The 24,776-nt window shown below is 33.9% G+C and overlaps 3 protein-coding genes and 1 long non-coding RNA gene across 9 annotated transcripts; 1 reads left to right on the top strand and 3 right to left on the bottom strand.

Annotated features, from left to right (window-relative positions):
* Positions 1–10,058: 10,058 nt before the first annotated feature.
* Positions 10,059–22,465, top strand: LOC103835523 (photosystem II 5 kDa protein, chloroplastic). Of its 3 annotated transcripts, XM_009111709.3 has the most exons (11): positions 15,960–15,997; positions 16,313–16,484; positions 16,573–16,692; positions 16,829–17,010; positions 17,262–17,375; positions 17,489–17,583; positions 17,690–17,796; positions 17,885–17,958; positions 18,041–18,119; positions 18,216–18,523; positions 18,587–19,079. In XM_009111709.3, exons 1-11 carry the CDS (start codon positions 15,968–15,970, stop codon positions 18,893–18,895), a joined length of 1,590 nt encoding a protein of 529 aa, XP_009109957.1. In that variant the 5' UTR covers positions 15,960–15,967; the 3' UTR covers positions 18,896–19,079. The 3 variants fall into 3 exon arrangements, with proteins under 3 accessions (XP_033140809.1, XP_009109966.1, XP_009109957.1); XM_033284918.1 differs by lacking the exons at positions 16,313–16,484; positions 16,573–16,692; positions 16,829–17,010; ... (5 more) ...; positions 18,216–18,523; positions 18,587–19,079 and adding exons at positions 10,059–10,110; positions 21,033–21,038; positions 22,037–22,465 and having other exon boundaries at positions 15,960–15,969; XM_009111718.3 differs by lacking the exons at positions 15,960–15,997; positions 16,313–16,484; positions 16,573–16,692; ... (6 more) ...; positions 18,216–18,523; positions 18,587–19,079 and adding exons at positions 13,926–13,930; positions 22,037–22,465.
* On the bottom strand, positions 11,552–13,803 carry LOC103836513. The gene is made up of 4 exons (XM_009112786.2): positions 12,889–13,803; positions 12,240–12,809; positions 11,973–12,107; positions 11,552–11,890 (listed from the first exon to the last, which is right to left on the bottom strand). Exons 1-4 carry the CDS (start codon positions 13,801–13,803, stop codon positions 11,552–11,554), a joined length of 1,959 nt encoding a protein of 652 aa, XP_009111034.2.
* LOC103835503 (protein RBL) lies at positions 18,992–21,779 on the bottom strand. Of its 4 annotated transcripts, none has more exons than XM_009111701.3 (7): positions 21,522–21,779; positions 21,390–21,443; positions 21,226–21,324; positions 20,073–21,160; positions 19,737–19,980; positions 19,316–19,510; positions 18,992–19,224 (listed from the first exon to the last, which is right to left on the bottom strand). In XM_009111701.3, the coding sequence occupies exons 2-6, from the start codon at positions 21,406–21,408 to the stop codon at positions 19,320–19,322; spliced, it is 1,641 nt and encodes a 546-aa protein (XP_009109949.1). In that variant the 5' UTR covers positions 21,409–21,443; positions 21,522–21,779; the 3' UTR covers positions 18,992–19,224; positions 19,316–19,319. The 4 variants fall into 4 exon arrangements, with proteins under 4 accessions (XP_009109949.1, XP_009109937.1, XP_009109944.1 ...); XM_009111689.3 differs by having other exon boundaries at positions 19,316–19,513; positions 21,522–21,777; XM_009111696.3 differs by having other exon boundaries at positions 19,316–19,513; positions 21,390–21,462; positions 21,522–21,769.
* LOC117131898 lies at positions 22,231–24,744 on the bottom strand. The gene is made up of 2 exons (XR_004455339.1): positions 23,909–24,744; positions 22,231–22,709 (listed from the first exon to the last, which is right to left on the bottom strand). It is a non-coding gene; the product is annotated as an uncharacterized LOC117131898 (long non-coding RNA).
* Positions 24,745–24,776: the final 32 nt, after the last annotated feature.

Genomic DNA, 24,776 nt, shown 5'->3' on the forward strand with positions numbered 1-24,776 from the left:
TTTGGTTTCTATGTTGAGAAATCAGTTATTTACAAAAACTAGTTTTCCTACATTCTAGGGAATTCATTTTTTCAAAATCTTGATTGGATGGAAAATGGTTTTTGGAAAAACAAAAACCAAAAAGTAATCTATAAACCCAAAACAATCAAAAGTCCTATAAATTATAAAACAACCAAGCGTTCCTGATGGACCCACTTATATCTGTAATCACCAAAGTAAATGGTGTAATTGCTTCTAATCAATTAATTAGTAGGATTGATTTTGATTTGATAAAAAAATAATAATTAGGATTGACTTAGAAAGTTTGTGTCATAAATAATTTAATAGAAATTTCAGTAAAACTTAAAATAATTTTTAAATTAGATAATTTTTTGTATATCTATACTATTAAAAGAGAAGTCATGACTTATTTAATGTGTGATATTTTAAATGGACCATTCCTAGAAAGTTGCTTACATTATTTATTTTTTATATTTTCATAACAATATCCTAACAAGATATTTAATTCTCTTTTTATTTCATCAAAATGTTATTAGATATGGATAATTTCTAAAATATATTTATTCCATCAATATATAATTATAGTTGCATATAACCATTTATAATATACTTAATAATAATAACATTTAATTATTCTAGAGTTAATACCTGTATATGATCTAATTAGTAATAATAGTAATTAATATTTAGTATGCAAATAAAATCATGTTAGAATTACACTATGCAAATAATAAAATCGAATAAAAAATCATGTTATTATTATTATTTATGTTATAAATTATACATGTATCAATATTTATTAAGATATTGTGTTAACAAAAATGTACTGATAAATATATAATATTTTTAAATACATTTCTATGGATTCAACCATATACTGGTTTTAATTTGGACCACTCCTTAAAATTTTATTAAATTTTACATGAAGTAATTATAATATTATAGTATTTATCTTTATAATTGAATACAAATGATTTTTTAAAAGAAAGTTCTAAACAAAATCTTTTAAAAACATTTTCAGAATTATTTAAATTGTATATACAAAAGTAATTAATTTTAAATTATTTATCATAAACTATAATTAGAAATTAAAGTTTACTTTAGTTTTGATTTATATATGAAAATTTAAAATTATACAGAGTACTATAATTATATTTTCAATGATAATAACAATTTCAGCTGATTAATTTTCAAAAATAAAAATTACAAAGATTTTGTTAGAAAGATTCATTTTTATTTCAAACTAAAAGAAGATATTTTATCCAACTTAGTGTATTTCTTAAATATGATGTTTACGACAAACTTATTTTGAAGTACAATGTATTATAGTATTTCGTTAAAAGAAATTCTTTACAGTATCTCAAAAACTTTCTTCTCTACTATATAGATCCAATTTAATTTCCTTTCATATAAATTTTAAATTTTAAATAAAAAGTATGTAAAGTAATATTGTTACATAATAAAGTTTCCAAAATAATTTTTTTTACAAAAATACAAAATTTATAGTAATAATATATAAGCCATGTAAACATAGTTATTATAGAATTACATAATATATAGCACTAAATTACATTAAGTTATTGGTAAATTTTGTTATATAAACTAAAATATTTTAGTATAGAAATAAGAAACCCGCACGGTTGTACGGGTCGAGATCTAGTTAACTCTTATAAATCTACAATCTAAAACTACTTAATATTTCATTGATCTATATCCAAAACTAATCCTACAATCTATACTATTATTTAAGAAGTGATTTTGCTGATTTGTCGCATTTTTCATAATATTAGGATGTGTCATTAATTTTAATAAATAAACTAGACCCTTACCCGCGCGCCAGCGCGGGTATGAATTTTCGGTTTTTGGTTATTTATTTAACTAAATGATGTATTTGTAATATTTGATGTATTATATTCACCAAGTAAATAATTTTGTTGGCGTCTTAAACCATCTATTTATGAAAAATATTCGATATTATATAAAAAATTGAACAAATAGACGTAATTAGAGAATTGTGGACGATATATAAAAACAATGGTATTAATGTAAAATATGAAAAAATATTATATTATGACTTAGTATGGCATAAAAGATTATAAATTAGTTATACATGTTTAAACAAAATACAATGATTTTTAAACTTATATGAAAAATCTAACATATTAAAAAAGGCGATAAATAATTTCATAATTTTATTAATAATAAATTATTTATAGGCTTTGTATTTATTGATTTGTTTTTTATAAAGCTTAGAAAATCAATAGGATGATTGGTTGGTTGATACATCTTATAAAGAAAACGAAAATTATAGGTGGTCTGAATATTGTTCATCGATCGTTGCATGATGTAAGTTGACTATATAAAACTTGACCATGACCATTTCAAACTAAAGTATATGTAGGTTATATGCATTTGTTATATTGTAGTTAATATATTTTAAATATTACATACGTCAAGTGATTCACGTTTTCGTAAAAATAAAATTCAAGTTCATTATTGGACCGTACTCGTCCGTAATAAAGCTACGTTAAATATGATGTATTTTTAGGTTCATTTATTGACATTAAGTTTAAATTTGATTAAGGAAAACTCATTAATTTAACTGGAATAAGACAAGCATTAAAATAGGTAGGTTCATTTAATGACATTAAATTTGAATTTGATTAAGGAAAACTAATTAATTTAACTGGAAAAAACAAGCATTAAAATATATAGTTTAATTTAATTCTCAGTGGTATGGAAGTGTAAATAAATTAGAAAACTTAGGGATATTTTTTAGTGGGTACTTCTTTTTAATAATATAGATTATAGAACTATTAGTTTTGAACAATTTTAGTGATTATCTTAATATATTAATTAACAGAGATTAAAAAATTCTATCAAAACTTTAAATGTAACTAAGTTTCTTTTAATAATGAAATAGTTAATATTTTACAAAAGAAAAACATTTATGATAACTACGACGTATGATCTACATAAATATTTGATATTATCTTATTTATTATTTTACAAAAAAAATATCCGCTTTCATATGTTAAAAAAAGTTATATTGTTCATGGTTTTGTTAGTTATATATATTGTTTTGTATTTTGTTAACATTAGCTCATCAGTCCCCAGAAAGATAACATTTTTAATAGTTACAATAGAACAAGTCCCATGTTTTATAGGTGTATGTAATTTATTATTTTTAGTTAATAGGTGAGTAGTTAAAAAGAAAAAAATTTCAGGTTTTAACTGGTGTATGTAATTTAATATTTTTTTGTTATCACTATAAAAACTTATGCTTATACTCCAGTGATACAAGTTTAATGCTCAATTACAAATCGTAATAAAAAACATACAAATGGCAAACTTACAAAGAAGAAAAAGATGAATATTTTGAAACATAAAAGATCACGTAAACATTCTCAAAACAATGGTTCTAATCATGTATATAAATTATATAATTTGAAGAAACATCATGATAGATGATTTCGTTTTATTGTGTGACTATAAGTTCTGATATTGACTGATGATATTTTTCATAATTTGAGGTAATTTTTCTCGAAGGAATTTTGATCAAATGAATTTTTTTATGAGTAGTTTCACTATCGGGGACTATACCACATAATATAGAATGAATCCTTTGCCTTTTAAGATAAAACTCTATAGAACAACCAAAATCCCTTCTTGTGATGATCTCTCAAAAAAGTTGGCAAATAGTTATTTCAAGGAATTAAAAAGAAATATTAGAACGTCAATATGAAAAGAAAGTTTTAGTCGGTGAATTTTTTATATCATTTTTTTGTTTTTATTGATGTGTCATGTTTATGTTATGTATGTTCATCAGTTCTTCGAACTAATGTTTTAAGTTTTAGACATTTTTGGTGAAGTTTTGAATGTTTGACCTTTAGAAGATCTTCAATTAAATTATAATTAACTATTCGTGACACAATGTAGATTTTATGCGGCGTTTAATTTAATTTTTATAACATAATGATTTGAATATTTAATATGTTATGATATATGTTTAACGTGCACATTGTGGTTTGGATATGCTAATCAAGTGTCATATTTATTTAAATCAGTCTTATAAATCACCGGTGATATGTATTATTGAATTTTTATCTGAATTCTCTACATAGTTATGTGTCCAAAAATATGTATTTCTTCGTACTTTTAATAACATGAGATGAGTATGATTTCACTTGAACCACCCAAAATAAACTCTAAATTGCTTTTAAATATTTCGCATCTACCTTTATTTAGGACACTAAATAAACAAAAAAAAACTCTAAAACTATGGTACTTGAGCCAAAAATGTTAAAAATAGACAAATGTAATCAAGCAAATAAAAAATACTGTTAAATTTGGATTCAATCAAGCAAATCATTCAACTTCGATATAGAAGAATCATGTATAAAAAAGAAAAATAAGTCCATATAATAAGCAATTAAGATTTGGTTAAAACCCCAAAAACATACAGAAAATAATTTAATATTTATATCTAATTAAATAAATTAGTATAAATATAAAAATTAACATTAACAGAAAATTATTAAGAATATATATTAGCCCGCAAAAATGCGGGCCCACACCTAGTTAGTCATTAATCAACTAATAATCATTAATCATCATATGAAAGATAAAATGGAGAAAGGAGATGAGTTTATTTTCTCTTGATTTGTGGTTTCTTTTCCTATATAGATGTGTCACTTATTGAAATTGAACTATCTTGAAAATTGAATTACTTATGGTTCAAATTACCAGTGCAAGTTGTCAACAACAAAGAAAAAGAAACTACCAATATGTGTTGGTTATTTTCTAGTAATGGTCAATCAATATATCTATGTTATAACTTATAACCAGGGGCAGAGCTACATGGTAAGGACAGGGGTCAGCTAACCCTAGTCAAATATGAAAAACTAAAATTTTTTTTGAAACTAAGGCTTGAAAAACTAAATTTTGAAGCTTAGATATGTGATGTAAATAAAAGCTGCTCAGTTTAACTACTTTGTTTTGACCCCCCTTATCCAAGATCGATACACGTCTTTGCACCCTCTTATCTTTTTTAAATTTTTTTTTTCTTTAACTAATTTGGATCTAAAAATCCAGTTTTAAAATGAACATATAAGTCAAACTCTTTTCAAATGTTCTCTTATGTTTTTCTGCTTGTTTACGTTTTCATTGGACCTTTAAAACATCCATTATAGAGAATATATTTCTTTTGCCACATATTTTTTTTCTTTCAGCTGTTTACTTATTTTTTGCAATTTATTTTATTCATTTTCTACTTTTTAAAACTTTATTTAACAATTAATTTTTAAATGCTAAAAATCTGATACATTCCGTTTTGTTTCCCATCCCAATCTTTCACATTCTTTCATATATAATTTTTAAAAATTCAAACAGCTTAATAGTTTATGTTACAAATACTTTTAAAATATTATTAATAAATTAAATTTTAATTTTAATTTAATTAATTTTATTCCGGTATAAATATTTTCTGGCTCCGGCACTACTTATAACTAATGATCGAACCGCCACTGCTTATAACTAATGATCGAACGAAAGCATTAAAGGTTTTCGATCACAAAATCGTTAGGTTTGACCATTTCTTTGTACCATTTCTGTTTATATCATTTTTTACATCTCGCTAATTTAAATCATGATCTTCATAGAATAGTACAAAAAGTTTTGTGGTATCAGTTTCTTCTTAACGAGAAACGAGTTTCAATAGGGTATTACACTAGGGTATATAAAAAGACTTGACTAACTCTAAAAGAAAAGACCAAAGTTTAGCAAAAAAGAAACTCTAAAAGAAAAGACTTTTGCAACTTCTGGTTTGTGTGACGTGATCTCATTCGTATAATGGTTGGTTAAGTTATTTATGGTTTTTTAATCGATATGGTTCAAACATGTGAACATGTAATATATATGGCATATTATTATTTTAGGGGTGTTGATGTTTTAATAGGGTACTAATTAACAAATAAATTTTATATTATATTTTTGCTGTCAAAAATTATTATTATTAAATGTTTGTATGAACTTAATATATTATGTATATTTTTAGTAGTGGTTTCATACGTTTTGGGTGTGCATGATTTATATTAAATGATTTAAGGTTTTTATGAAATAAAATGTGATGTATGAAATGTGTTTTTGGTACAATATATCAACATTATAATACAAACAATCTTTATCAGTGTTTTTTTTGTCAAAAATATATATATATAATTATATATATATATATCCGTCAATAATAAGTATTCACATACTGAGTAAAATATGTTATCAAGATTTATGAAATGTTTAACAATTTTAATAGTTTGACAAATGTTTTTTATAATTAATTTTTAATATATTAAATTGGTTTGAAAAAGTGATTTTTAGACTGTAAACTAAATCATAAAGTTAATATGAGCTTCCTTTTTTTTTAAACAATATATGGGCTAGTTAATAAAAGTCTATTTATTACAAAATTCTCACCATGTTTAAGTGGGCTTCCGACAGCAATAATATAAGAACAAAAACATAATATATCTTCATTAGTTTTGAAAAAAGTCAGACAAAAAATCAATATTGACTGTTAATTTGCTAAAAAAAAAGGAAAGTCATTCGAATCTTCCACGCCGAAAGCTCATCTTCATCAAACCTCCATTTCTAGAATCGATGATCGATTTCTGAGGCGCTATAACCGTCCTCACCCTAACCGATCTAAAGAGAGTACAACAAATCGAGTGGATCAGGTTGATTTTTTTTTATAATCGAGAGAAAGTACATTTTCGTTTCCTTCATCTATGATTCAAACTATCTTCTCTTTTGTTTCTTGATGCTTTTTCGTAACATGCAAAACCAGATCGTTGATAACCTGGCGGGTAAATATCTGTCTTCTCCGATCGGTCTTTACATACTGATGGTTTGAATTTAATTTTTTTAGTTGAAGTATTAGCCGTAATGAAAATCATTTTTTCTCTGCATTACATGAATTATTTTAGGAAAAACTTTGCTGGCTGCATGATTGATGACACACGTTTGCATAGTTGTAGTTTTTGGGTAGTCTGTGTACTCAATGTTCAGTATTACTATACTTTAGTCTTTAATCATTAAATTATAACTTTTACCAATAGTTTTTGGGATAATCTGTGTACTCTATGTTTTTTTTTTAATTTCCCCTTGCTTTCACACATCTTTCTAATCCTTGCCATCATAGACTCAATCTTTGCTTTCTCTGATACAGCTTCTCTAAATAAATCTTGAGCATGATCGGAAACATTTGATACATCACTTTCTTGACTGCTAAAAATTAACTGTTCATAATAAACATATTTGAGTGCTTATATATACATTCAGGGAAGATGTTATTATCTGAAACATACCTAACCTGGAATGGATTCGTAACGTTGGAGCTATTAGTTCATGTTACTGCTATCTGCCTTAGTTTAGGAGTAGACTTAGCACCATCTTTTCTTAAAACATGACTGCTTTGCTTCACACCAGATTGTAACATTGTTTTGCTCTGTATTATTTGCTCAGTTTCTGGTTTTTAGTTATTATGATTTTGCTAAAAGTATACCAAATCAAAATAAATATCTAAAGTAGCAACACATACCTTTTAAATCTGTATTAAGTCTGCTCCTCTATGAAGTTGGATATTTTGTCGTATTTAGTGTATCTGAGCAGCAAAGTGTGTTATAATATATGCCCGTCCATGTTTACAAAATTGATGTAAATCTTACTTTTGCAGTGTATAGATATTGGATCCGACATATGACCAGCTCGTAACTGATAGCCATCTGAAACCTTACTCTCATATTATAGACAAAAAGCACCTCAAAATTGTTTACCTTCTTGTCAGAGAAAATGATTTCCGTTGTCTCACTAAATTGTTCACTTTATCAAAATCCAGGTGTGAAAAAACTTTGACTTGGATCCACGTTTCAGTTTTGTACGCCTTGATATCGGACATGTATGATAACTTCAGTGTAGGCTTCATTTTCTATGCCTAATTTTTTAGCAAGGTGTTAGGTTGAATGGGTCGAGTAGATAATATATATAGCAAAAGGAAAAGATTTGGTGAGAATAAAGAAAGATATTAAAGATTTTATTTAAAAAATTGTTAGTAAGATATGCCTTGCGAGTCGGATTTTGCTATAAATTAGGAATATATTATTTTTGGATTCATTATGGAAATTTAAATTAATTATTAAACTTCAAAGGATTGAAATATATTGGTGGTTAGCGTAATTAATTTATTGTTGAGAGAATATGCTTAGAAAATATGGACCTGTTACTGACTTGATAGATATTTGGTAATCCGTTTCGCAAGGCATATCTTTATTTGCATATTTGGTTGTTTGTGTGAGACATTTTCTATTAGTGATAAGATCAATAAAAAATTTTATTAACGATTAATAGTATTAAGTCGGAAAATTGATAGACAATATGGGGTTTATGGTTTGAATTATGAAAAATTCAAAGTTTCATATTTCGTTTGTGCTCATCTAATTATTATTATTATCATATTGTAAATGGAAATATATAATATGCAATAATATATTCACGGATCAATATGGGGTTTATGGTTTGTTTTTGCATGGTAAACAATTTTTTATATTTGTGTTAAAAAAAATTTATATTGAGACAACACTTGTAAAAATAGTTCTAGGGTTTATGGATTCACTTGAAATTAGGCGTTGTAGGGTTTATTGATTCGTTTGCTAGGTATACGATATACAATGGGGCAATCCGTTTTTTTCTAAAGTTCATGCTGCTCAGATGATAATTTTAATATCAAATTTGTATTCAATGGACTTGGTATGCAATGAACATCCTATCAATGTTTTAGGGTTTAGGGATACAATACTTATAATTTATTATTTTTTAGGGAAAAAGAAATGTTAGTTATTTTCGTCAGTATTTCAATCAAAAACGTTTTTGAAAGACTTAAACGTAAGTGGGTCAAAGCAATCTAACTTTTTAATTAAATAAGTGGAAAAAGAATACACAAAATTAGGAGAAGGTTACCTGGGAGGCTGCGTTTTATTGGAAAAAACAAAAAAACTTTTTAATTAAAATCATAGCTTAAAAATAATATAGTGGCAGAATCTTGTAAATATTGTTAAAACATAAGGGCACCTCAAAAAAGGGCCTTCTGTTTTAATAGTATTGATTAATATAAAAACATGATCGAAATTCGGTCAGTATATTATATTCGATCACGCAATGATCAGTTAACAAAGTATTCGGAAAGATAATCATATAAACGAAATTAATATCTAAATTATGCAAATGGAATTTTCAAATCAACCACAATCATAGAAGAGAAATTTCAAGGATAAATATAAGAAATATTTTATCACGAATATAGTTTTCAAAGATCAAAATGACTAACAAAATTTTTAGACCTTATATGATTAACTAATCTAATTTAGTGTTTAGATTTTAAAGATGAAGTTTTGAGTTGGAGTTTATAATTTTTTAAAATAAATAAATAAAAACTAAGAAAATAAAAAATCGTTTTAATAAGAATTTCGTATTTCAAAATATTTTTATACTTGAAAAAGAAATTAAAATTTAAAAGTTCGAATTCAAAAACTTATTATTCGAAAATATTTTTTTTAATTTATGTAAATAATTAGATATATTTAAACATCTATAAAATAAGGATTTAATAGTTTTTTTTACCCTTTTTAATAAAATAAATTCCGGTCATTTTCTTCTTCATGATATTTTTTGATTAAAAAACATATTTAATGGTCATCTTAGAAATTTGTCTATCATACAATTAGTCAAAGACCTTTTCTCTGGAAGTTGGAAAACGAGTTGGTCTTTTCTTTTACCATTGATCTAAGATGATGTTTTGTTAGAGCATTTTCATTGCATGGGTTCTTATTTTAGAATATCTAACTAAATATAAGGAAAATAACAATTAATTGAATGAATATTTCAAAATGTTGAGATACATATTTAGAAGTATTTTTAAGTATATCATTTTAAATATTTCTGGGTGGATATCACAACATTTTGAGATACTGATCCAATCAATTGTTACTTTTTATTTTATTTCTAGGTTAGATATTTTAAAGGGAAATTGCACTAGATAGTAAAGTTATGAGTGGTAATTGGGTATCTGGTAAAGATACTGTGCAAACTGTGGTAATACCAAAATTGTCCTCATCTCCACAACTAAATATACACTACGTCGACTGACACGTCAAAAGTGAAAGATTGACGCGACAGTTTGCACCTTATCGGAAGAACCAATAATGCAAATAACCTCGAAACTTCTGAAAATGCTAAAAACCAAAGAGGTCTGCCAATTCTCTTAATTCCAATATATTATCTCTTCCGCCTAAACAATTATTTGTTAGTTCAGTCTGCCAAATCTCTTACATCCCTTTACGTAATGGGGTCTACAAGACTAGTAGATTTTCCAGAAGACATAGGAGATGAAACAGAGGTCGAGTTACCTCGGATGATGTTCGCGGATGGAGAAGAACCAGTCGGCGTGAGGGTCCTGACGTACCAGTCGTCAAGATCAATCAGCAACATCGTCAATGCTCTCAACGAGGATGAGATCCTATATCTGAGAGCTTCACCTTTCGGTAAACTATTGGAGATAGGCGAAAAACCGGCTTTTTCTGGTAGATTTGCTAGATATCTAATGTCTCGTCAACTTAAGGTTACAAAAAAACACGAAGCGTGGTTTCGTTTTGCCGGTCACCCTATAAGGTTTTCATTGCGGGAGTTCGCCATCGTCACCGGACTTAATTGCGGTGAACTCCCCAAAAAACCGCAGTTGAAGAAGAAGAAGAACATCAACGAGAAACCTTATTGGCCGCAGGTTTTTGGCAGTATGGAAGATTTGCGCGTTTCGCGGGCGTTGAAGATGCTTCGGAAAAAAACCGTTACAGATCCAGAAATCCGGATTAAATTGGCATGTCTTGCTATAGTCTCTTCTGTGTTGCTGTCAACAAATATAAACATGAAAATGCTGAAGGAGTACGCTGAGCTTCTTGTAGACATCGAGGATTTTATGAGTTACCCATGGGGCCGTCTTGCATTTGATATGCTGATGACAAGCATAAAAAACAGGGATGAGATAGCGTTATCTCAGAATACCATCGCGTTAAAAGGTTTTGCGTTGGCTCTCCAGCTTGTAATTGCAGAAGCTGTTCCTTCTTTGACAGAAGTGGTTCAAGATGCGTGTTCTTCGTCGGAATCAGAAAGTGAAGATGAGGAAACAGAGTACCATGTCAGCAAAGCGAGGAGGAAGACCTCACCAAGATGTCAATAACCTACGTATAAAATACGTTTCGATATTTTAGTTATTTGAATTTGTGACCGTACCGGAAAAAAAATGTGACCAAATACTCACCCTAGCTGGCAGCGAACGCCTAAGTTCTGCAATTGATGTTAAGTACGTCGACGTCACAGCCAGACCGGCGACATTTATAACACTGTAATAACAAACGGAGACAAATAAAACCGTAATCAGTTTTAGAAATCAAGTTTTTTCCAATTTAATTTTGTAATGTACTTTTAAATAAGGTTAATTTTGGGAAACTTACAATGACTGGCTTAATTTTTGACAGAGCTTCGTATATTTAGACATTACTACGTCAATGTCGGAGTACGCATTGAAAGGATTAGCATCAGGTGGATTAACGGTAAGATTCTCACTCCGAGGGTTGGTTTCTCTCACGGCATCCGATGGGAGACTCTTATGGCGCTTGGTTTTGGGCGATGACGGAGGTAGAAGTGCCTCCTCATTTGCATCTTCCTCTCCATGCTCCAACCCTGTGTCAATACTTTGTACGAATCCAGTCGCAGACGGGGAGGGGTTCTGCTCTTCTCTCAAACGAGCAGATGAAATAGGCATTTTGTAGAAGAGATAGGATTTCACCTAATTAAGGAGGCAATTTTAAAATAATAGACAACATATATTTGGTAAGAGGTAAATCAATAAATTATGGGAGAAACACTACCGCTATTTTGGTAGATCCATTGTTTTCACTAGTAGCTGATAAAGGGGGATCATGCGAGGATGGGACGTTTGGCTGCACAACAAAAGGGAAAGGCGAAGCCGGATTTGCCGCTGTAGATGTCCTCGCATCTACTCCCTGCAAAATTTGATAAAGAAATTGACAAAGATTTAAAATATAGAACTGGAAATTTAAAAATTCCCTTAATATCAAGAATCCGGTTGTTAGGACTTAGTACCGGTTATGTATGTCATAAGTTTTAAGACTTACTCGGTCACCCGCGTAAGGGTCACGTTGAGGCACGGCGTTATCACCTTCTCGCACTTCATTGTTCGAACTATTCACGTTGGGCCCCGTCGTAACTGTTGTCGCGTTTGCTTTGTTGTGGACTTCCATTACAGAGCGGATGACTTCTTCTTTGAAGTTTTGAAGCTCATTTTTAATGGATACCATTATCCTTCTCTCTAAGGCTTCCACTTCCGCAGATGTTTTATCCGACAAGGAAACGGCGTTGGCTACACTTGCATCGACTCTCTCAAACTCACTTTGCAGCATCGCCGAAACAATTGAAGCGATACGCTTCTCCTCGTCCGTTTCTTTTTCTTTCACAGGTATACTCTTCCTCTTCCGCTTCCCCCCCTCTGCGTGTATCTCACGCATTCTTTGGACGTCAGCTTTTGTTGCGCCTCCTTTGAACATCTCAGCGGTGAAAGAATACCCTTCAGCTATAAGCTTTAACAGATTATCGACTTTCACGTCCATCACCTCGTCTTCCCATTGTAGAGATTCAGCGATTATGGGTCTATCCGGATCATCAGGGATTATGCTTCTTACTACAACCTGTAGTAACCATATAAACAACATTATTCGGGAAAACATAATTTGTAAAACCACAGCGGAGTGCAGACAAGAGACATACATCTTTTGTTTTGTCTAGGTCTCGCGCATGCCCGAGGCTCAGTGTTTTCTGTCTGTTATTCTTCTGAAAGAAATCATCTCCATCGTCGGAGCTGTCTGAGTCAGAAGATGAGTAACTTTCCAGAACCACTTCGGTAAGAGCTGGTACAGCTTCGACCATAACCAGTTGCAGAGCCAAGGCAAAACCTTTTACAGCAATTGTATCGGTTGATAACGAGACCTCGTTTCGTTGTTTTATACTCCCCATAAGCATTTCAAATGCTAGGCGACCCCATGGAAAGGAAAAGAACTCTTCCAAGTCAACCATTGCATCTGCATGTTCTTTAATCATCTTCATCTTCAAGTTCGTAGCTAGTATGACCGAAAACACGATCGCCAGACATGCCAACTTAATCCTCACTTCTTTATCTGTTATCGTTTTTCTCCGGAGATTTTTCAAAGCTGTTGTTACCCGAAGCTCATCGCTTCTGCCAAATAACTCCGGCCAATACGGTTTTGCCTTTCTCTTCACCTTCGCATTCCTTTTGCAATTTTTTGGATATTTCCCGCAGTTTAGACCCGTAACAATTGCAAACTCCCGAATCGAAAACCTTATTGGTTTCCCAGCAAAACGGAACCAAGCCTCGTGTTTCTTCTCCACTTTTAGCTGCCGTGAAAGCATGAATCGAGCAAATCTTCCAGAGAAACTTGGTTTCTCGCTTATCTCCACAATCTTCCAAAAGGGGGACATCCTTAATGTCTGGATCTCATCGTCTTCGAGCGATTCAAGGATGTGATTAATGGATCTGGAGGACTGGTAAGTAAGAACTCTAACTCCAACTGGTTCTTCACCCGCCGCAAACATCATCTCAGGTAGAGGTAAGTTATCGTCGCCAATTAGGGGTTCTGGATGAACCGGTAGTGGCGATGCGTCCATTTTCCCAGAGTTTCTAAGCTTTTAGTCAAAAAAATTCAGAGGGGAGAAGAGAAATGAACAGGGTCGCTCAAGTTGGTAAGTTTTAATGAAAAATTTTAAAAATATTTCAAGTTTCGGAAACCAGACCGTCTTTATTTTTCACGAAGCGTGCATGTCAAAACTGACAGGACGTCTTTCAGACTCTCGGAGACGGTGCAATAGGGTTACAGTTGTTTCCCGGTTATTATCGGTGTAAATTAGGGATTGAAATCATCACCAAAAAGCCCAATTATGTTTGTTATAACGGGCCAGAATAAACTTTATAAATAAACAAGCAAAATACGCGGCCCATATATGAACCCAAAGGTGTCCGGTTATACTCAAAATATCATAACACTGTCGCGCCCGTCACATCAACTTGTAAAATATCTCACATCTCTTCTACCTCCAATTATTGTAGGTATTTCCGGTTGCAAAGAACGTCAAGATCCAACAAATTTAGCACTTTACGTAGCAACACCGGGTGAACAGAACGGAAGACCCAGAACCAGATAACCAATGCAGATGAAAGGGGAGGTCCGGGAAAATGATAGTGAAACCGAGAGGGCAAAATAGTGTTGACCGAGAACTGTTAAGATTTTTATGGACAATATACTCTGCACCTTTAGCATCCGTCCTAACAATTTGTTAAATTTATCAAAATTCAAGTCTCTTTACTTTTGACACCTACATCCGGATGCAATATCTAATATCATAGTTTTAAATGAATGTATCCGGTTTCCCCAAGTATTTGGCGTTTTCTGTACAAATTGAATTATTTGGGAGCAACCCGGGTAGCAGGTTACCACGAATGTGGGGCTGAAGGAGAGAATTGGGAACTCATGTTAAAATTGTCATGGTTCGCCAATTATTAAAAAAATTTGCACACTTCTGCAATTACCACCCAGAATTTTGATTTCTAGTTAAATAGGCCTATTTTAAACTAAGAACCCATTCAATGAAAATGCTCTAATGGGTTTCTCCTCTACCCTCATATACTTGCTAGTATTTGTTTCTTAAAGTCTTTGCTTGCCTGAATGTCTCTATTATTATTTTCTGATTTTTCTCATATTCTAATCATTCACTAGCACTTAACAAAGTTTTGGTAAAATAAAAAACATAATTATACGAGCAAAAGATGTAAAGTTGTGTTTTATCATAGAAGTGCTTGATACCACCTCCCCAAAAGGTGGAGATAGATGAATCATTATTCTTTAGTCTGAATGAAGGAAGCATCATCACCTCCCCCAACTTCACATATGTCTCACAAATCATTTACACCAAGCAAGTATATTCTTCTCCATTAGCAAAGCATGCATGAAAGTATATGACTTTCATCGAGGGTTTATTATATTTGTAAACAAAAAAGTAAGATGACCCAAAAAATATTTGAACTTTCCATGAAAATATGTAAATAAAAAGGGAGAACATATTATTAAAATGTAATGTTTATGAACAAATGTAAAACAGAGCAAAAATGTGACTGTAAAAATTGTAAAATATAATGATTATTGAGAAAAAAAGTCTACCGTTGCATATACAGTACCTTTTTCATAATAATTATTTGAGAAAAAGACCAAAATAACACTAAATCAAGATTTTGTTCCCAAACTAGCACTCAAGATCAAAAGTCACAAAAATAGCACTCAAGGGGTGGGGTTTTGGGTTTAGAGTTTAGGGTTTAGGGTTTAGGGTTTAGAGTTTAGGTTTTAGAGTTTAGAGTTGAGAAGTGAGGTTTTGGAGGTAAGATTTCAAATTTTGAAAAATAAAAAAATTTAAATTTTATAAAAGATAAAATGCTATTTTGATCATTTTAGTTTTTGAGTACTATTTTTGTGATATAAACTTTCTGCTATTTTGGAGATTTGCCCTAATTATTTTTCTGTTTTGTTTTTGTGGTTGTATATTTAAAAACAGAGAATATTTTAGTTGAGGGGTCAAAAATGTGTTCCGGTCGTTAAGTTGAAAGAAATTACTGTTTCAAAAAAAAAAAGAAAAAAAAACTTGGATTGATGCTTACCTTACCCAGTTACGACTCTTTCTATATAAATCTGCCGTCTTGTCAAAACAAATCCATAAGCTTCTTCTTCTCCGTGTAACCGCACTTACATTTCTACCTCTGACGTCTTCGATCATAGAGAATTCAATGTCGTCGAACTACAAGCTCAATCACACTGTACTTCATTTTCCTCTCCTTCCTCGCTTCTCTGTTTTAGTCATCGATCACCACTCTCTTTCCTCTGCTTTTTCTTTTGCGTGTGTTTATTCAATCTCTCTGTTTTTTTTTTGTTTTTTTCGTCTTCAATTTGAGATATTTTTAAATCAAACTTGTAAAAAGATTTCTCTTTTATGATCGCCCCAAATTTTGGTTCATTGAGAATGTGCACGAAAGTGTTGTTCCTGTCGTCTATCTTCAAAGCACTCATGTTTTTCAATCACAACATTGTTTAAAGTATTTGACTTTAAAAAAAAAAAAAATTTCTGTGGGCAGGATTCATTGGGCAATGGAGATGCAAACAGTTTGCGATCAAACCCGGAGAATGCTTTCAGTGATTTGACTTCACTAGCCCAATCAGAGAAAGCAGTTGAGGAGCTTCTTATTCAACAGACTCCTATGCAGGCTTCAGATGATCATCTCATTGAGTTCTCTGAGGCCTTGAGAAGTAATGTTGAAGCTAAAAGCCTCATGCTTTGTGTGTTTCTCTTGTCATTAGGAACTTACTTCTTTTTCTAATTGCATATTCATTATAGCTGTTGCAAAGGCTCTAAGAGGATCTGCTGAAGGGAAGGCATTGGCTCAAGCTGAGGCTGCTGAATGGAAACGTAGATATGAGCTGGAGAGGTCTAAGAACCTTGACTTGCTACGTCAAGGTCTGTTTTCTTCTTTCTAACTATCTTTGAAATCATTTACTCTCTCTCCAATTCCAAATGTCTTCACCAATTAGATCTAGTCGTTTTGCTATTATTGGCCATGGATGTAACAATAGTTTACTGGCTTGTATTACAGCACCTTTAAATGAAGAAGCTAATAGCATGGAGCTGGATCATATAACCAAGTCTCCACGGCTTCATGTTCCGGAAAATGGGAAATCAACAAGGTATTCCTTGGAGCGTATCTGCGCTCATGAAGTGCTCCAAGATTGTGAGCCTAACAGTCCTATTGGGTCTAACAACAAACTGAAGCGAAAGGTAGTACATAGTTCATTTGTTTTGGTCCAGTTATTTGCTTATTATATCTTGTTGGTATATGCAAAGTCAATAAACATAATTAGGCAATGTATTTGTTGGACTTGCACATTCTCTCTGCACTCACCAGACGTTGAACATCGATTTAGATGAATATTGCTCTTTTTGCTGTATCCTGTTGCATTCAAAAACTCTCTCTCCTGTCTCTACTTCACGTTCGCATTTAGTGTATTACATTTTCAACGTTGATGCAGGCATCGTTTAAGCTTTCATGGGGATGCAAGGGGCAGGCCAATGATCAACACAAGAAAGATATCGTCTCGTTTGAGAGTGGGAATATCACTACAGCAGACCGCAGTAGTAAACAGGTAAACCAGTCTTTGTTTTCATTGCATCTATCCCATTGTTTTAGTGAAGGCAAATACACAGTTGTTCAGTATGTAGTAGACTAACGTAAAACAACTTTGTAATATTCATTCAGATTTCACTGACATGGGAGACCAGTCCACAAAATGTTCTTATTTTCACTAAACCTAAATCGACTTCTGTACAAGTTCTTTCTGTGGAAATGGTCAGGTCAGTATCTAAGAAACCATAGGATCAGTTTCAGTACTTCTCTCAGAATGTCTGTTGAAATGTAAAATTTTTTGCTTAAGATAAAGTAAACACATATTGATTTCAGATGGTTGAGAGAGCAGAAAGGGTTAAATGTTTACGTTGAACCACGAGTGAAGGCAGAACTTTTATCCGAATCAAGTTCCTTTGACTTTGTACAAACTTGGGAAGATGGTAAGATATTTGATATATGCTCTACATTTTAATAAAGCTTAGAGACATAATGTATATGAAAGCTTCATTTATCATTTTGTTTATGCAGACAAAGAAATTTCACTTCTACACCCAAAGATTGACCTTGTTATAACTCTTGGTGGGGATGGTACTGTTCTATGGGTAATGTCACATCTCAACTCAAGTTTATAACACTTCACATCTGTATCCTTCTTTATAACATGAAACGTCTTAATGATTACAGGCAGCATCGATGTTTAAAGGACCAGTGCCTCCAATTGTTCCATTTTCCATGGGATCTCTGGGATTCATGACTCCTTTCCGTATCCTTCATCTTTTACTTTAGCTATAAGAATCAGTTGCATTAAAAGCATCATTATCTGTCACTAGAAACTTTTCTTTGACTCTTTTGATCCCAGATAGCGAACAATACCGAGAATGTCTTGAAGCGGTTTTGAAGGGTCCACTCAGTATAACACTACGACACAGGTTGCACTGTCACATCATCAGAGATAAAGCTAGGCATGACTACGAGACAGAGGAGAACATGCTTGTTCTTAATGAAGTCACCATCGACCGTGGGATAACTTCTTTCCTCACAAACCTTGAATGCTACTGCGACAACTCATTTGTCACATGTGTTCAAGGCGACGGACTCATACTATCCACAACATCTGGTAGCACCGCCTATTCACTTGCAGCTGGAGGGTCAATGGTCCATCCACAGGTAATATATATGCTCCCTCATGATGGCATTTTTCAGATTCTGAACTTTTGATGTTTTGTGCAGGTTCCTGGGATCTTGTTCACACCCATCTGTCCGCATTCTCTGTCATTCCGGCCACTGATATTACCGGACCACGTGACAGTGAGAGTGCAAGTGCCATTCAACAGCAGAAGCTCTGCTTGGGTATCGTTTGATGGGAAAGGCCGTAAACAGCTTGAAGCAGGGGATGCACTGGTGTGTAGCATGGCACCGTGGCCAGTCTCAACGGCTTGCCAGGTCGAATCCACTAATGACTTCCTACGCAGCATCCACGACGGTCTTCACTGGAACCTAAGGAAGACTCAATCTTCTGACGGCCCTCGTGAAACTTAAAAACAAATTTATCCAGGACTCTTCGTTTTAAAAACCATACACACATAGTCCTGACATCTATCTATCTATCTATCTGGTTGTATCCATTGTTTGTTGTAAAGGAAATGTATTCTGTAACTGTTATGAGCAATAATTCTGTTAATGTGATGATCAAAATTAATGAATCAAAAGATGTTTATGTTCCCTCTCTATCTCTTACTCTAAACTGCTTAAAAATTGTCTTAATACACGCTTAAATTTAAGATCCTGGCTACATATATTCCTAGTGTGCAGAATCCAGCTTGATTCACAGCGCAGATGTGTCGTGGTAGAGAAGAACACAGCATTGCCTGCAATCAAAACATTCAAATAAAATTGATTCCATATCTTAAGCTTGCTGCAACTTTTTTATGTTGCATACATATAGGTTAGTAGACTTACTTGGTCAATAATATGCATCGTCGTCATCATCACCACCACCATTTACACTCTCATCGATTTCTTGATCGCCTACTGCTCTGCTTTTCTCTCGTACTGTTCTTCCTGAAGCTTTTGATGCCTTTGCTTTCTCCGCCTGCAACTCCATGGCTTTCTCTGATGGTTTCCTTTTTCTCTTTCCTCGTGTTTCACCCATTTCTTCTACAACACAGAGCCAAATGCATTAGTAAATAAATATCTAAGTCTATGGAATAAAATATCACAGATTCATACATCTATCCACAATACTAATCTACAAACCAGACATCTATTCAGACAAGACTTTATGCTTTTTACGAGTAATTTGAATATATTCTCCCAGTATGTAATGTAGGGGAATTCATAAACTGTCTTTTTCATATGAAGCTGTTACGATCTTTCTCACCTCCTTGTGGACTTGATACAAGGTCTGTCACATGTCCATTCTGAACAGCCTCTTCGGAAGCAGGAGATGCAGATATACGAGCTTCGATTAACTTTAACTCGTCTTGCTCCTCATTTGTATCTGGGATCGGTTCAGCTGGAAGGTAGCGGAGTTCCTCCACTGACATATCTGAATCACTGAAAGCATCCTTTTCCACTGTCTCTATGTCAACTTCCTCATCTTCATTAACACTTGATACTTTCACCTACACACATACAACCACATATATTCAGGTAAACATGTGAGATAGATTAATTAATAGAGAATCCTTATGCATCTATCTATTCAATTTCTCACCTTTCCTGTCTCAGGCATCAGATCAAATTCATCTTCACGTTCCACATACTCTTCATTCTCCTCAAGCTCCTTGAAATCAGGAGCAAACGCACTCCAGTTCTCTGTGTAATCTTTCGCCCAAATGTATACTAAACCGGTCAAGGAAACAGAGACTATTACAGGATGAACAGGATGCCAAGCAAGATCAATCAAGGCCTCCTTTGGACCTTCTAGTATTTTCACGAGATGCCCCGCTCGATCCCATATGTAGATCTTATGCTCTCCTTTGCATGCAGAACCTCCAACTACCCACTCACCATCACCGCTGAAACAAGGCGCTTTCCAATGCATTTTGGTAACTAAATCTTGGAACTCCCTGAAGAGCGTTAAGCATTTCGATCCAACAGTCTTCATTTTCTCAACACCATCAACCCCATCTACGTTCTTACCCAAGTCCTCAAGTGATCTAAGCACATCTTTAGCTGGGAGAAGATTCTCATATATCCTGATGATGCGGTCGTGCGAATTCGTGAGAAGATACTTCCCGTCCCTGCTAAACACAATGTTCTTCACCGCAGACCCACCAGACACAGGAACCAAAGCAAGAACTCGAACACTCTTATAATCAACAATAAGTATCTCCCCTTTAGCATTCCCCACATAAACTAAATCCCCACACTTGTTAAAACACGCTGCAGCGGGAGAGAAAGGAGGACCTGACTCCGGACATTTACTGCGCTGCGGAGGGGCTAACACATCAGGCATCTCAGGCACACACACAGGAAGCAAAGTCGTGCAGCCAATCTCAAAGTCAACAATCATGGGAGCAGAAGAGAGCGGGCACGCGAGGCAAAGAGAAGGCGAACTCAAGCCAGGGTTGAGACGAGCGTGCAAAGGAGTCTGCTGAAGAGTTGTCCGAGCAATCTTCTCCCCGATGGAGACATCCCAAAGAGTTAAAGACTTATCTGCAGCTGAGACAAGCAAACGGTGTCCATACTTTGACCAGGAGACGCTTGTAATCGCAGCGGCACAATCGTTATCACGAAGCACTTTTGCAATGCCTCTAGTTTCGAAGTCCCAGATGACACAGCTCCCATCCGCACATCCAGCTATCAAACAAATCAAAGATAACATCAAAAACGAGACACAGAAGGCTTAAAGGAGACAACTTTACCAGCGAGAAGAGAACCACGGTGATTAAAAGCAACACACTTGATGACCCCATGCTCCAGATACTCTTCGATCACCTCCGGAAAGTCTCCTTGCAACGGATCTACACAGAGAGAAAGTGAATAAGTAACTAGAACTGTTTGAGAAAGGACTGTGAATCGAGCTCACCTATGATCGGAGCATTCATACTCTCTTGCTTTGTCTTCAATGCGAATTGCTTTTCTACAACGCAATCAAAAACCTTTAACGATTATAAGAGCCGTGAATCAGAGAAGATTAGGGTTTTATGAGTCTCTTTACTTGATTCCTCGGAGGGAGAAACGAAATCAGAGAAGCAATGCGAAAGCAGGATTGAGGTATTAGAGGGAGAAATCGAAGAAGCTTGGCTTCGATTCGAATCTCTCGAGGATGAACAAAGGAAACTTGAGAGCGAGAGAGAGCGATTAATGTCGTTTAAAACTGTGTATCCGGTTAAATACGGGTCGGGCGCTACCCGGCCGGTCTTATAATTCGGATAGGTTGTTTATCTGACGAAGATATTATTAATCTTTTGGGCTTACTATTTTGTATGGACCCACATGTGGTCTTCACAACTGCGAGAGCGCCTCGCGAATTATTCGCAACAAAGATAGAACGTGACACGTGGCAACAGACCATTTGCACAAAAAATCATATTTGGATAAGAAAATGGATAATATTCACCACAAACTTAAACGCTTTCCACAGACTCAAATTATTCACAAACTTCTTAAAACACATTCCACCGTCTCACAAGCATATACCGAGAGAGAGGAGAGCGAGCGATTTTTAGAGAGTAGGATTCAAGCAATGGCAACGATGACCATGACATCAACGTTTCTTCCGGCCGTCGCTAAGCTTCCGTCAACCACCGGCGGACGAAGGCTCTCGGTGGTCAGAGCCTCGACGAGCGAGAACGCAACCAGCTTACAAGTCAAGGCCAAGGAGGAACAGAGCAGCACCACAATGAGGAGGGATCTCATGTTCACTGCTGCAGCTGCGGCGGTCTGTTCCTTGGCTAAGGCAGCCATGGCTGACGAGGAGGAGCCCAAGCGAGGGACAGAGGCGGCGAAGAAGAAGTACGCTCAAGTTTGTGTCACTATGCCTACCGCCAAGATCTGCCGTTACTGATTCAACTATCCACCTTTCATGTCTCTCTCTCTATCTCTCTCAATTAAGTTTGGTATGTAATCATATATATTTGATCATTATCTTTCTACAAGAAATCGTTTTTCACCATATTCAACAAGGTTTACAAAAGCAATGCATAGTTATTACAAAATAGTGTTCCGACAACTAGAGATTAAAACCAAACCGCTGTAGGTTAAAAGACCAATACTGATTCTAAAGAAGCAAACCAAAAAAGACTGAGATGTCCACCTGACAAGTAAGTCTATGAAGTGACTAGCCTCTAACTAAGAGGTGACAGTACCTTCAATCACCTGCAAACGCAGACCAATGCCTCTCTCTCTAGAGCTGTCAAATGGTCCGTCCATGGCCCAATTGGCATGACCATTTGGACCATTTCAGTTTTGGGCAGTAATGGGTGGTCCATATTGGACAATGGTCTAACAAATATCCAAGACCAATTAAAGACCATGTCCAAATGGGCATGCCCATGGACACCCAATAATATTTATAATTATTTTTTAATTATTAGTTTAGATTTTATTTCTAAAATTTTGAAATTATTTTTACTTTCTAAAATTATAAAAGTAATTTTTTTCTGTCGAAACTGTAAAACTATGTTTTCCTCTCAAAATCGAAAAAAATTCATTTTCCCGTAAAAACTGAGAAATTGCGTTTTTCCGCCAAAACCGAATTTTTTTTATTTTTCCGCCAAAACCGAGAAATTACGTTTTCTTGCGAAAACCGAGAAATTACGTTTTCCGCTAAAATTGAGAAATTACGTTTTCCCGCCAAAACCGAGAAATTATATATTTCCCGCCAAAACCGAGAAATTATGTTTTTTTCCGCCAAAACCGAGAAATTGGGTTTTTCCGCCAAACCCGGGAAATTGCGTTGTCCCGCCAAAACCGAGAAATTGCGTTGTCCCGCCAAAACCAAAAAATTGTGCTTTCCCGCCAAAACCGAGAAATTGTATTTTCCCGCCAAAACCGAGAAATTGTATTTTCCCGTCAAAATCTGAGAAATTGTGTTTTCCCGCCAAAACCAAGAAATTGTGTTTTCCCGCTAAAACCGAAAAATTGAATTTTCCCGCTAAAACCGAAAAATTGAATTTTCCCGCTAAAACCGAGAAATTATGTTTTCCCGCAAAAATCTGAGAAATTGCATTTTCCCGCCAAAACCGAGAAATTGTGTTTTTCCGCCAAAACCGAAAAATTAAATTTTCCCGCCAAATTTATGAAATTCATTTTTCCGTCAAAATTGTGAAATTACGTTTTCCGTCAAAATCGTTAATTTTTTATTTTAACGATAAAACTGTTTTTTTGGGTTAAATTGTAAAGTTATGTTTTCTTTTATTAAACTCATGAAATCATGTTTTATGAAGCCCATAGACACCCATTGTCCATTTGGTCTTCGCCCCCAACTGGACCATGTACCAATTGGTCTTTTGTCCAGTTGGACCATTTATTAATTGGGCACGTCCATAGCCCGCCCAAAATGAATTTGACTGGGTTAGCCCATGGTCAGCCCGCCCGGTTGACACCTCTATGACTCTCTCCCCAAAAACAATCCCAGTCTCGTCCTTAATAATGCATTCACCAGCTCCCATTATCACTGTATACCCTCTTGATGATGTCATCTGAGCAACACTCAACACATTTCTCTTTAACCCAGGAACAAAAAGAACATTCTTGATAGTCTTCCTCACTCCCTTCATTACAATACTGACATCTCCTCTCCCTTCTGCCCTGATAACCAGTCTACCAGCTAATCCAACACGACCCCTGTATGTTCTGTCTAAAGTCGTGAAATACTTCACCATGTGATTCGAAGCACTGGTGTAAATCAATCTTACTGTATTCACTCGTCACGGTGAAAATACACATAAACCGCAAACCCTAATTAACTTATTTGTGTCCGGTTTAACGTAGTGGCTCGGTTATGGTCCGGTTTAAAGCAATTAGAGAATGTATTTACTAATTAGCTTCGATCAATTATTCGCCTCGGTTCATTCGTATGGTAAAAATTCAACACATTTGAAGTTTTCAAATCAGTTCACTTGTCTATAAAGATTAAGCATTGTTTGGAACTTTGCTAAATCAATTTTTGGCCAAGTCTGGTTTAATTTAGGTTAGTTGACCCGGTTAAGTAAGTCTGTCCACTTTCCAGCAATTGAGTTGGTGATGAATGATATTGAAAATTAATCAGAGCAAGATGAACGCAACAATAATTGACTACACTTCTATTTATATAATAGTGACACAATATTCAAAACCCAAGTAGCTAAATATCCTCAGCTGTACCATCTTGGTTATCGGTTCGGTTTAATACAATTAGTGAATATCGGTCAAGTATTCGACTCGGTTACATACGCGTCGTAAATCTGGTTGGTACACAAGTTTTCAAATC

The sequence above is a fragment of the Brassica rapa genome, chromosome A01 (assembly GCF_000309985.2).
Source record: "Brassica rapa cultivar Chiifu-401-42 chromosome A01, CAAS_Brap_v3.01, whole genome shotgun sequence".
NCBI lineage: Eukaryota > Viridiplantae > Streptophyta > Magnoliopsida > Brassicales > Brassicaceae > Brassica > Brassica rapa.